We start from the raw sequence: 13,463 nt of genomic DNA, 5'->3' as shown, positions 1-13,463 counted from the left end.
ATAAGAAATATTAGAAATCTCGAGAATTCATAAGAAATTTTAAAAAGCTCGAGAAATCCAAAATATTGTATTCGATATTTCTGGAAATTGAGAAATCCCAAGAAATATTGGAAATATCGAGAAATCGAAAGAAATATTCGAAACATTGAGAAACGGAATATTTACGATTATTTCTGGAAATCTAGGGAAATGAAGGAATATTTTCAATATTTCTGGAAATCTAGAAATATCGAAAATAGTTATGAAACATCGTAAATATTTAAGAAAAAGTAAATATTTGTAAATATATTTAACTCTAATATTAGCTTTCAATAAGTAGTAGGATAACACATGAAATGAAATGTAAAAACCCCAAACGAAATCATTAAATACAAATTATATTTTTATTCATTTTCGTGTTTTTTTTTAATGACCGTCGCTACAGAATAGTGTGGTTTTCGTTTATAAAAAATACACTAGTCACACACAATCAGTGACCTGACTGAGAAATTGGCATCTAAACATTGTTTTTTCTTCATTAAAAACAAGAAATGAGATTAAACGTAACGGTATTACACTTTATACAAACTTTCTTTTCACGCCGTTCGCGAAAACTATCGGTACATTTTTTTTATAGCATAAATTAATATAAAAACACTTTGTTCCTTCAATCTTTGAAGAAATGTTCGCTCAATTTATCGTAGGAAGCCGTATATCACAGGTTTATCGTGTCGCAAAAATGTCGAACACGTTTTTAAAAATTAAGGAGTAATTATTTAAAACAAATCTCCCGCTTTCATTTTTTAAATGTTCATTTTGTTAATCTAATTAATTAAAAAAAAATGTTACCGGCTTCATTTTAAGTACCATATTGGGTTAAAATATTTCCTCCGTTATCAAATTAAAGGAAAAAGTCGGAGAATTATTTTAATATATAATACTAACCTCTGATTAATATAAAATGTCGAGGTGTTTAATTTTTTCAATTAAAAGTTCATATTTTCATTAATTCGTTTATTTCGAGGGATATTGTTTTCTTTGGCTTCTTTTCTCGTCTCTAGGAATGATATATTCGCTGGAAACTCACTATTTTAAAATTGCATAACTGTTTTCTCTTTTACCCCCTTTTCTTCGGTTATTTTTGTTTAGGCACATTTTAAACCCTTTTTGCTCCGTTTTTTTTTGGGAAAATAGAAACTTTGTGTATTGCCGCGCATTTAGCTCAAATGTTTGGCACTTTATATTATTATTCATTCTTCTGTTGGAAAAAACATCGAATATCAGCAAAGCGAGGTCTCTTCTCCTTCGAGAGTCGACGCCACTGACTCCAACTTTGTCGATAAATGCATTTTAACACAATACGGATCTTGTTCCAACGCTTCGAACAACTGAAATAAATATAATCTCAGTTATGCATACAGAATATAATAGGTGTGGTTGATAATAGGCCATGCTTTAAGGTAAGAAATGAAGTATGGTTTCTGTAAAATCTCCAGGTAGGTGATCATTGTATGCTTTAAGGGTAAGAGCAGTGGTCTATTTGAAATAAAGTGTCCTTTAGGGAAAATCCATAGGCAGAAAATCATTGTATACTTTAAGGTAAGAGCAGAGGTCTATTTGAAATGAAGTGTCCTTTGCTCTATGCATTAAAGCACAGGATTTAAATTTCTCTGATAGTTCCTTAATTTCTATTGTTACTCGTATAATTTCCAGATATTTATTAATGTATAAGCCATGCATATTCAATTGGATTAATTAAGTTCTAATCTATGTAAATTTAAAATTTCTGAAGCAACACACAAAAGTGGAAGCAATTTTCAGTTGAAACTACACCCAACAATGTACACCAAAAACATAATTCCAAGCTACACCAGCCATCATTGCTACAATTTTAGTTTTAACCTTAAGTCTAAAAAAGTCAAATATACTAACCTCGTCGTTGTATTTTGCTGCATACACGTAAAGTTCCTTCAACGCACTGAGCGTGTCAAATTCGCCACTGTGTGCCTGTGAAAATTGATTATTAATACACATTAATATTACATTTTGCACCAAAAATATAAAATATGACTACTGGGCAAAAATTAAGTACCAGTGATAAAGCTTGCATAGTCGCGCTCATTTCTTGGTCAGTAACGGCGGGAAGGTTGGTAACATCCAGGTAAAACTGTAAAACGGCTTTACGATAGGCTGGAATGTCTTTCGCAAATAATAATTTATTGGAGGGAGAGTCCTGCAATAAAATATTACAAAGATTAGGTATTATTTTATGGAACTTAAACAAAGACAACGTACTTTTCCAAGACGGTGCTCAGTCATGGAGCAAGCGTCCATCAGGGTTTGCGCAACGACGGAGAGACAAGAATCCACAATGGGCGTTTTTTGAATGTCCAATATAAAATCTGGGTTCTTTATGAAATTCACCCAAAACCTCAACGGAAGACTAGATGTGGAAATTAATATTTAGACACTCAATCAAAAAAAATTAAGAATAATCAAGTTGTCTCACCTATTGCTTTTCCACGCGTGAACCACTTCGGGATCCGTGATGTTATGCTTTAACGCAGCATCGTCGAGCAAATCAAAAACCCATTTAATTGCTGGAGGAAGCATTTCATTCGCTGTTAGTATGGTGGAGAGGAAATCATCCACGAATTTCTGAACGGTTCCCTATTGAATACAATTGGAATTAAATCTCGTGGTTCAAAGGACAAAAACAGAAAGTTGTGACGAACCTTAGTGGAAAGCAGCCTGGTTAGGAATATCTCGGGAATGGACTTGTGATTGTTGTCCTTGCTGAACTGGTCATCGAGGCTCTTGACTAGATGCCAATACCGAATACCTTGTTCCATATCGTAGGCACTGACAATGGGACTGGCAGAGTTGAGGGACGTATTTCCGGTACCTGGTGGGCAGTGTAACAAAGAGCCTAAAGAAGGCGCGCAAAACGTGTCTAGAATCTTCGTTTCTCTTCGTACCCCGCAATCAATTGAGGCCAAAATTCTAAGGTGAAACTTACAATTTGAACTAAAGCTGTCGTTCTGTTTCGTGACTAGTCCCATAATGGCAGTGTCCTTCACGCCGTAATGTTTCAAAGTATTGATTCGTCTCCAACCGTTCTGGACTTTAGTTGTTAAGTCTTCGTCCGCTAAGGTCAGATGGCCGCCTCGACCATGACGCCACTCTGACGGGACAGAGAGAACTGTTCGGATTGAGGTAATCATTTTAAGCAAAGCATATTTAACGCAATATAGAAGGTTGTATGAACATCGAAGTGGAAACAGAAGCGACTAAAGTGCCCAAAGCCAACAATTAAGACTTCATCTTACCTAAATCAACATCGTGAACGGAGGGACGTAAGGAGAACGGAGTGTTTTTGTATAAGGCATCTAGAATTTTGCTTTTCACTTGCGTTATTGTATCACAGTCGTTCATTTTGCAAAGTACTTTCTCATCAAGGTCATCTTGGACCACTTGAACAGTCTGGAAAGGATTTGGGATTAGTTTCACGAAAGGTTTCAACGAAAAACATGTTCGGTAGGTTTGAAGACTTACAACAACATTGTAATCAATCTGCTCTCGTAGTAAATGATTTTCTGCCAAGGAATACTTGGCGTAATGAGCCACTGCGTCAATGGGACCTTTTTCAACTTGATGTTTAATGGCACTGAATAACAGGAAAAGGTACCTTCCAGCTTGTTCCTACGCAAGTAGAATAAATCGTTGAGATTACAAAGAACTATGGTGGGACTCGGAAAGAACAAATTATCTCAAGGACAATCAACAGAGCAACTTACTTTTAAGTAATCGTACATACAAAGAGCCATCCAATTTGAAAGCATTTTCTCAACAACCGATTCGGCTCTAATAAATAAACAATCAATAAGTACAAACGTAAAATAAAAAATTTGGCAAAATCCTGTACACTTACCTCCTCAACATCAACTGAGGGTGTTTAGTATACACTGACTTTTCAACAAGTTGAAGCAACAAAGTTTTAAGTACACTATGGAACAAAATAAAAGATCAGAGACCTAAATGAGGGAATATATAGTGGCCAAATAGTGGTGACTTACTCTGTGGCATATTCCATGCGTTCAGTAAACACTATCATAAGCAACGAAGCAACATTAACTTTATCCCTCATATTGAAGGACTTTTGGTTTTCCAGCACATCGATAAATGTCAACAAGAAGCCCTTGTTATTCAGGAGCTGCTCGAAATGGTTCATGGCGATTTCGTAATTGCTGTACAGTCCGTTTGTTCGAATCTAAGGGACCAACGAGAGTTAAGAGAGCGTTCCTAATACAACCAAATCCATCCGAAAATACCTTAGTATCCTGCAGAAGAGGGTGATCATAGACTCCAGGAAAGAAAACTTTCATGACGTACGTTCTATGATCTAACGTCGGAATACCCGTTGTCTCCAGGTCATTTGTTAAATCAGTCATGTCAGTTTGGAGTTCGGCAAAGGCTGGACAAAAATATTATTACCATTAACTTTTGTGTAAGTACTTGGTAGCGTTCTAAGCTAAACCCAAGCCATCTTAATAAAAAATATAATAATAATTAGCTAGGCACTAAGGCAAGCCACTTAAATCCACCTGTTATAAAATTAAACGAGACAGAAACTAACTTCACATGAGCTCCAACTGTTTAACTATGGTTAAAAAACGCCAAAAATGAAGGGAATTAAGGCTACCTTGTTTGCACTCGGACCGAACGCTGTTCTCGAGAGTGTCCATTTGCAACTGTATCCTTTTGTACTCTCGCTCAGCTTGGGAGCTCTTCTGACGCAAGAAGAACAAGATGACCAACGTAACCAAAATCAGCAAAGACCCGGCCACAGCGATACCCGCAATCGCGGATGGTGGAAACTCAAAAGTCTTAACCACTTCGTAGCGTAGATAGCCTATCTCAAAACGCAAATTATTGCCAACGCGCACGGCCACTAGGGGGAGCCCATTCTCGGTCCTGCGCCCCAATTCGTCAGTTCCCTTGGGCTGCACTTCCGGAGGTAGACACACTAATTGCGTCATGGCGAGTGACGTCAAGTTGCAAGGCCTGGTTCCGATCGTCACGTTGACTTCCATTTCGTTGCTGGCCAGAAGCAAATTCTTGCCTTCGATCACCAAAGATTCCCCCTTGTACAGTTTCACTCCGTTGCCTTCGAATTTCGAGATGTTCGGGTTTGGGACGTAAATCAGTTCGGAGTGCACGGAAGGGAAGCTGCCTTGCAGTTCTTTCACGGTTTGAACTTCGTCCATGATGAAGCCCACTTGAAGTTTCCATCTGTCGTTTCCGTCCACATGCGTCGTAGACGACAGCAGATAGTGAGCTCGGAATTCCACAGAAGGCGCGGGGCAAACCATAATAATTGGACTTTGTACGTGACATATCTACATAAGGGTCATCGTTAGGTTATAATTCTTACTAATTTGGGTATAAAAGACAAGATATCAACACTTACACTTTCATTAAGGATGGTATTATTTAAGAAAACGGCCATTCTTGGCTGTTGGACGGACAAAAAGTTTGTCCCCGAGACAGTCATCAAACGTCCACCACTGAAATTATATTAACGCCATTAGTTAAAGAACATTTATTAAGGTCAAGGCCAAGGTCAACTAGGCTATGAATCGTCACCACAAGATTCACCATCGGACGAACCGATTAACAAGGTCATGGCCAAGGTCAATGAAAGAAATTACCTTAAGAAACTTTTCAAAGGAGTAATTCTTTGAATAGTCGGGTCATCAGTGTACGTGAATGGTTGAGGTATGGTCAGGGTGGCATTGTCAATGCGCAAATATAAATGTGAGACATTGAAAGAAGACGAGTTAGCAGCCGTGGTACGACAACTGATTTGGCTACTGCTAGCGAGGGTTCTGCGTGGGTTAAATGACGTTAAATTTCGAAACATTACGATGCGTTTCTACAAAAGCGGGACATACTTATCAACAATACACGGTAAATCCTCCAACGAAACTTCAAGCAAGCTGCCTATGTTTAAATTATTGCCTGTGATGTACAATCTAGTGCCACCAGATTGTGGACCACTATTGGGATGAACGGATATCAACTCAACCCGCTGAAAGAAAGAAGTAACAGAACCAAGGAATAAATATTACATCTTTTCTCAATTGAATATTTCGATAACTTACTTTGTAACTAAACTTTTCTCTGGCTTTGGTAACTCCCGCGTTATTCGCCACCATGACCTCGGCTTCCGTCGGAGTTGAGCTTGGTCCCGTTTGGCAAGTTACCCTGAAAGAACCGGGGCAAAGGCTTAGTAAATCAGCTTTAAAGGTCCGGAAACTTTAAACAACTTACTTGACGGAGACACTGTAGTCGATAATCTTGCAAGAGACGCCACCAATGGTAATCTTATCTTGGATTTCCTTTTCCGTGGTCCCCAAGTTACTACCCCGAATGGTAACTAAGGTTCCGCCTTCCATGGGACCAGTTAAGGGGTGGATCTGTAATTAGAACGCGCACCATTTATTAGAACTACATTTTCATGTGAAAACCGTTTAAAGTATAAACAATAATGTACTTATTTTAGGGTTAACACAAAAATTTCATATTTAAATTACCTAAGCATTTTAAGAGATTTTCCCTGACTTTTTAAGGCCAAGATTTTTATTTTATATTTTACTTTTATTAGAAGTTAATAAATTTAAATTGATTTATATTTCAGTAAAAATGTTATTGCATTGTTGGAAAAAATTATCCAAACTTTCAAGGAAATAAATGATAATCATAGAATTGATCATAGATCTAGGGTAAAATTACCTTCAAAAAGTGTCAAGAGAAAATTGATTGGAAGCAACGCTAAATATCGTCTCAACATTGTCATTTAGGTAGTCATAAATACATTCTTGTATAAATTGTATTTATAAAACCTTATTTTTAAATAAATTATACCGTGAACCTAATTTTTTTTACATCTCCCTATGAAATTTGATAATTTAAATTTCTTTTTGTAATGGACACAAGCCTATTTGAGATGGAGATCTGTTTAAAAATCAATTGATTGATTGATTGATTCGAGTATAAATAACTGATATTTCTCGATTATTCGTCGGAAGATGACAAATTTTGGCAGATTTATTCGAATCAAAATAGTTAAAAATTAAAACACTTTTTTTGGTCGATAAGTCCAGAAAAATAAGGAAGACACTAAGAACAAAAATCGAAAGTCAGCGCGTTTGACAAATTCTTCGAATGTAACGAAGATTTCCGGGTGGATAAGTTAGAGTATAGCAAAATAAAGAATCTTTAAAAGCATTGTAAAATCCGCGAGCCTTCGCGAAAGCGAGCAAATTTCATTAATTAAGTCTTCTAAAATTTTATTCAGTCGGTTAGATATTCCGTCGTTTAACCTAACATAAGTCAGGCTCAGTTGACAGCGACGTCCATCACGAAAGAGAGCGCGTTAAACGCCTACTAATTCCGCCACTAGAGGTTGCCCTACGCTTTCACTTTTAAGAGTGCTGGAACTTAAGAAACCAGTCATCCAAAAGCGCGGGGAAAGGGGTGAAGTCGACGCGCGCTAATCCCCCAGTTAAGTATCAGTTAACGGTCGAGAGTCGATTTTACAGAGAAGGAAGCGTGGCGGGATTTGTAAAACGCCATCTAGTGGAAAATCTCTTAAGAATGGAGACGAACTACGTGCCCGAAATAACGGACTGCTTGTACCGCTTTTCCTTTTAAATAATGTCGGGCAATAGCGACCGAGGCGTACAGCGCCATCTACGGCCATTACTTTATTTTTCCTTTCGCTCTCCTTTTCCTAGAAATCTCGGCTTTCGTTAATTAATTTCGTAGCCTTCTAAAGTTTTCTTTGTGGAAAAGTTTGAACGTTGGTCATACCAGAGACCTTTCGGTTTCAACCTGACCCTTTTTAAGGGCACGGTTTGCGGTCGTTGTTATAGAAAGGTGGAATATGCTGATGGTGTTGTATCAGCCGGAACAAGCGAATAGTTTATGGGCCGGAGTAATTCTCATCCCTGGAACAGACGAATAAAACGTTTTAGGGTAAACAATTTAGTCCGAGAACAGGCGAAATGAAACCACTTAGTTATGGAGTTAGTGTTAAATACGGATAAGGTACCAAAAATCTATGTATTATTTTATTTGTACATGGTCGTTACAGTTCTTTCAGGTTCAAATTCCCTGAGTTTTACGGATATTTTGTGCCACATTTTTGAACAACCGAATTACAGGGTACCAATTCAAATCTTCAATTTTTTATACGAAAATAGGTATACATTTCTAAAAATATAGGGCATAATTTTCAAAATTATAGGGTTTTATAGGCCCTATAGACGCTTTTATTTACTAACATTATGCATTTAAAAACAAAATCTATATTTAGTGATATAAATCTTTGATTTTCACTTAAAAAATAGAAACTATTTAAACATTTTATCACAAAAGAATACTAGTAGCTAACCATTTTAACAATAACAGAAGTAAAGACTAGAATGACTTTGCTATAGGAATTTATCCTTTAGCTAAATATAGAAATTTAACTGTCAAGTTGCGAGTGGCGAGATTTGAAAAAGGCAAAATATCAAAATTATAGGATTTTTGGGGATTTTGCTAAAAATATATATAGGATTTTATCAAAATTATAGGACCACTGGGGCCCTGGAATCAAACTTCCCCGGCTTTTCAAGCTACTGTGGCCACCTTGTGGTACTTTTTGTTTCATGGTGCCGTACAATCACTTAAATTCGATAAAGTGTTTCTGAGCAACACAGCAAAATTTAGTGATTTATGTGACTAATAATTTTAAAAATAGTGACTGAAAAGTTACTAAAAAGAAGAAAAACGAAGGTTTTAAAAGTTAAAAAAATGCTTTGCCGCTCGAAAACAAACAAGCAGACGAATTTAAATGCTCAGGCTCCTTTCAAGCTTGGATAAATAATAGTAGTTCCTACCTGGATAATATCACTCTATAGTTCCGCGTGCATTTTCTAAGTGTTTGTTACGGGTTCTGCCTTGTAGAAGGCTACGTGTTACGGGAGTTTCGGAAATTCTCCGTTAACTTCGCCGAAGCGGCGCTGCTGTCGCAAAAGCCATTTGCTGGTCAGGTTTTTTTTAAAGTGATATATCCAGGTAGGAACTACTATTATTAATCCAAGTTTCAAGTAACTAACGGGATTTTTGAAGAAAACAAGTTGGCAAGCCAAAATATACCTCTCCTCGGAAGAGTTTTTAATTTTCAGTGAAGCGTAACTGTATCCGTGTTTCTGCGGTAGAACGCTCACCTGTCGTGCAAGACGGCTCGGGTTCGAATCCCGGCCGATTAAAAAATTATACTACACCCAATGACAAAATAGGGCGCTTTTGGAAAAACCTTTTCCCTGATTCTAAGAAACTGGGTACGCAGTGATTACCCTTTGCCCCGAAAATGCAAAAGCGTTCGCAGGCCTGACAGACAGACACGGTGGTTGTATAACCCCTCCTAGGGTACAAAGTCCCCTCGGAGAGGTAAAAATTTCCCTTAAGCACACGGAATTCATTTCAGTTTGGTTTTTAAGGCAAATAATATTAAAAACGCAAAAATCCTATCAAGTGATAAATAGTGACGAAATTTAGAAATATTGACTTTCAGTGACACAATAAAAAAAAAGTGATTTTAAGTGAGAAAAGTGACTCAGCAACAGGCCTGTGAAAAGGGGAAACCGAAAAACTCTAGTAAGAAATGTCTTATTTATTTCTGATAGAACAAAAGTAGTAAATTTTGTATTTGTACATTCTAATATCAAGAATGAACTCGGGTATTTCAGACAGCATACAATCAACTGTATACGCATCCCCTTAAGTCGGGGACAAACTTGTTCGAGAGAGCGAAATCGGTCTAAAAACTCCATCTAGCGGGGATTAAAATTTACCGGGAAAAATACGCGTTTCGGCCAATTTTCGGATAGCCTTGACGAAAAATTAACGCGTTCCGGCCCTAAAACCGCCCTCAGAATGGGGAAAGAAACGGATTGTAGGTCACATCTAGGAGCCGAAAACCATTATCTAAATTAAACCTAATGATTGGCAACCGAGAAAACTTCGCGTCAATGAAAAGAAAGTACGGCCTAGCTGAGGCGACTCGGAAAAGATTAAACGATTTATAAAGTTAAGCCTTGTCCGAATTAAGCCTTGGTCCTATCTTCGTTCCCCGGAAGAAAGATTTTCGACGGAGGAAAAAGGATGAGTTCTATCACTAGCACCAGGGGGCGGGTTTTAGAATGAATTTAAGAAGCGTGTAAGAATCTCCAAAGGCTTAGGAATTTAACGCATCTTTTTTAAAATGGCGAATGATACGCGAATGTTTCAATTTGTCTCGACAGACCACGGTTTTGCGGTAACGAGTCGTAGTGCAATGTTAAAGGTACTAATAATACTACTAACCAGCTGGGCTATTACTCAAGGCACCACCTTAGACCCAAGTCATCTAGCGAATTGTTCAGCCAATTACTGGTGGCCTGGTTAAATTGCCAACAGCTCCCTACACTCGCTATTATGCAGGGTTGGTTGATAATTATCGCTGGATAATTATCCGACGAATAAATCATGATAATTATCCGACGAATAAATCATGATAATTATCCGACGAAAAAATCATGATAATTATCCGACGAAAAAATCATGATAATTATCCGACGAATAAATCATGATAATTATCCGACGAAAAAATCATGATAATTATCCGACGAATAAATCATGATAATTATCCGACGAATAAATCATGATAATTATCCGACGAATAAATCATGATAATTATCCGACGAACAAATCATGATAATTATCCGACGAAAAAATCATGATAATTATCCGACGAAAAAATCATGATAATTATCCGACGAATAAATCATGATAATTATCCGACGAATAAATCATGATAATTATCCGACTAATAAATCATGATAATTATCCGACGAAAAAATCATGATAATTATCCGACGAAAAAATCATGATAATTATCCGACGAACAAATCATGATAATTATCCGACGAATAAATCATGATAATTATCCGACGAACAAATCATGATAATTATCCGACGAACAAATCATGATAATTATCCGACGAATAAATCATGATAATTATCCGACGAAAAAATCATGATTATTATCCGACGAAAAAATCATGATAATTATCCGACGAAAAAATCATGATAATTATCCGACTAATAAATCATGATAATTATCCGACGAAAAAATCATGATAATTATCCGACGAAAAAATCATGATAATTATCCGACTAATAAATCATGATAATTATCCGACGAAAAAATCATGATAATTATCCGACGAAAAAATCATGATAATTATCCGACTAATAAATCATGATAATTATCCGACGAAAAAATCATGATAATTATCCGACGAAAAAATCATGATAATTATCCGACGAATAAATCATGATAATTATCCGACGAATAAATCATGATAATTATCCGACTAATAAATCATGATAATTATCCGACGAAAAAATCATGATAATTATCCGACGAAAAAATCATGATAATTATCCGACGAACAAATCATGATAATTATCCGACGAATAAATCATGATAATTATCCGACGAATAAATCATGATAATTATCCGACGAACAAATCATGATAATTATCCGACGAACAAATCATGATAATTATCCGACGAATAAATCATGATAATTATCCGACGAAAAAATCATGATTATTATCCGACGAAAAAATCATGATAATTATCCGACGAACAAATCATGATAATTATCCGACTAATAAATCATGATAATTATCCGACGAAAAAATCATGATAATTATCCGACGAAAAAATCATGATAATTATCCGACGAATAAATCATGATAATTATCCGACGAATAAATCATGATAATTATCCGACGAATAAATCATGATAATTATCCGACGAAAAAATCATGATAATTATCCGACGAAAAAATCATGATAATTATCCGACGAATAAATCATGATAATTATCCGACGAATAAATCATGATAATTATCCGACGAATAAATCATGATAATTATCCGACGAATAAATCATGATAATTATCCGACGAATAAATCATGATAATTATCCGACGAAAAAATCATGATAATTATCCGACGAAAAAATCATGATAATTATCCGACGAATAAATCATGATAATTATCCGACGAATAAATCATGATAATTATCCGACGAATAAATCATGATAATTATCCGACGAATAAATCATGATAATTATCCGACGAATAAATCATGATAATTATCCGACGAATAAATCATGATAATAATCCGACGAAAAAATCATGATAATTATCCGACGAAAAAATCATGATAATTATCCGACGAAAAAATCATGATAATTATCCGACGAAAAAATCATGATAATTATCCGACGAATAAATCATGATAATTATCCGACGAATAAATCATGATAATTATCCGACGAACAAATCATGATAATTATCCGACGAACAAATCATGATAATTATCCGACGAACAAATCATGATAATTATCCGACGAAAAAATCATGATTATTATCCGACGAATAAATCATGATAATTATCCGACGAATAAATCATGATAATTATCCGACGAATAAATCATGATAATTATCCGACGAATAAATCATGATAATTATCCGACGAATAAATCATGATAATTATCCGACGAAAAAATCATGATAATTATCCGACGAAAAAATCATGATAATTATCCGACTAATAAATCATGATAATTATCCGACGAAAAAATCATGATAATTATCCGACGAAAAAATCATGATAATTATCCGACTAATAAATCATGATAATTATCCGACGAAAAAATCATGATAATTATCCGACGAAAAAATCATGATAATTATCCGACTAATAAATCATGATAATTATCCGACGAAAAAATCATGATAATTATCCGACGAAAAAATCATGATAATTATCCGACGAATAAATCATGATAATTATCCGACGAATAAATCATGATAATTATCCGACTAATAAATCATGATAATTATCCGACGAAAAAATCATGATAATTATCCGACGAAAAAATCATGATAATTATCCGACGAACAAATCATGATAATTATCCGACGAATAAATCATGATAATTATCCGACGAACAAATCATGATAATTATCCGACGAACAAATCATGATAATTATCCGACGAATAAATCATGATAATTATCCGACGAAAAAATCATGATTATTATCCGACGAAAAAATCATGATAATTATCCGACGAAAAAATCATGATAATTATCCGACTAATAAATCATGATAATTATCCGACGAAAAAATCATGATAATTATCCGACGAAAAAATCATGATAATTATCCGACTAATAAATCATGATAATTATCCGACGAAAAAATCATGATAATTATCCGACGAAAAAATCATGATAATTATCCGACTAATAAATCATGATAATTATCCGACGAAAAAATCATGATAACTATCCGACGAAAAAATCATGATA

The 13,463-nt window shown here is 35.5% G+C and overlaps 1 protein-coding gene across 6 annotated transcripts in view; it reads right to left on the bottom strand.

Moving 5' to 3' along the window:
• Positions 1 to 392: 392 nt before the first annotated feature.
• The window catches only part of LOC149961347 (plexin-B-like), a 260,627-nt gene continuing 247,556 nt past the window's right edge, over positions 393 to 13,463 (bottom strand). For 3 of the 6 annotated variants that reach the window (XM_090176829.1, XM_090176830.1, XM_090176831.1), the window contains 19 exons: positions 6,313 to 6,458; positions 6,144 to 6,246; positions 5,934 to 6,070; positions 5,691 to 5,867; positions 5,450 to 5,546; positions 4,682 to 5,378; positions 4,311 to 4,453; positions 4,056 to 4,249; positions 3,911 to 3,985; positions 3,777 to 3,843; positions 3,535 to 3,681; positions 3,309 to 3,462; positions 2,999 to 3,181; positions 2,715 to 2,908; positions 2,489 to 2,649; positions 2,275 to 2,422; positions 2,072 to 2,212; positions 1,912 to 1,986; positions 393 to 1,367 (listed from right to left, as the gene is read on the bottom strand). In XM_090176829.1, coding sequence (XP_090032955.1) covers positions 1,260 to 1,367; positions 1,912 to 1,986; positions 2,072 to 2,212; positions 2,275 to 2,422; positions 2,489 to 2,649; positions 2,715 to 2,908; positions 2,999 to 3,181; positions 3,309 to 3,462; positions 3,535 to 3,681; positions 3,777 to 3,843; positions 3,911 to 3,985; positions 4,056 to 4,249; positions 4,311 to 4,453; positions 4,682 to 5,378; positions 5,450 to 5,546; positions 5,691 to 5,867; positions 5,934 to 6,070; positions 6,144 to 6,246; positions 6,313 to 6,458 — 3,147 coding nt within the window. In that variant the 3' untranslated portion in view covers positions 393 to 1,259. The remainder of the gene's footprint in view (positions 1,368 to 1,911; positions 1,987 to 2,071; positions 2,213 to 2,274; positions 2,423 to 2,488; positions 2,650 to 2,714; positions 2,909 to 2,998; positions 3,182 to 3,308; positions 3,463 to 3,534; positions 3,682 to 3,776; positions 3,844 to 3,910; positions 3,986 to 4,055; positions 4,250 to 4,310; positions 4,454 to 4,681; positions 5,379 to 5,449; positions 5,547 to 5,690; positions 5,868 to 5,933; positions 6,071 to 6,143; positions 6,247 to 6,312; positions 6,459 to 13,463) is intronic. The other 3 variants (XM_090176833.1, XM_090176832.1, XM_090176834.1) reach the window with 3 other exon arrangements.

Source organism: Leiobunum rupestre, chromosome 1 (genome assembly GCF_980474605.1).
Source record: "Leiobunum rupestre chromosome 1, qqLeiRupe1.1.hap1, whole genome shotgun sequence".
NCBI classification, from domain to species: domain Eukaryota; kingdom Metazoa; phylum Arthropoda; class Arachnida; order Opiliones; family Sclerosomatidae; genus Leiobunum; species Leiobunum rupestre.
The sequence above is the reverse complement of the archived record's forward strand: the minus strand, read 5'-3'. Positions and strand labels throughout refer to the sequence as shown.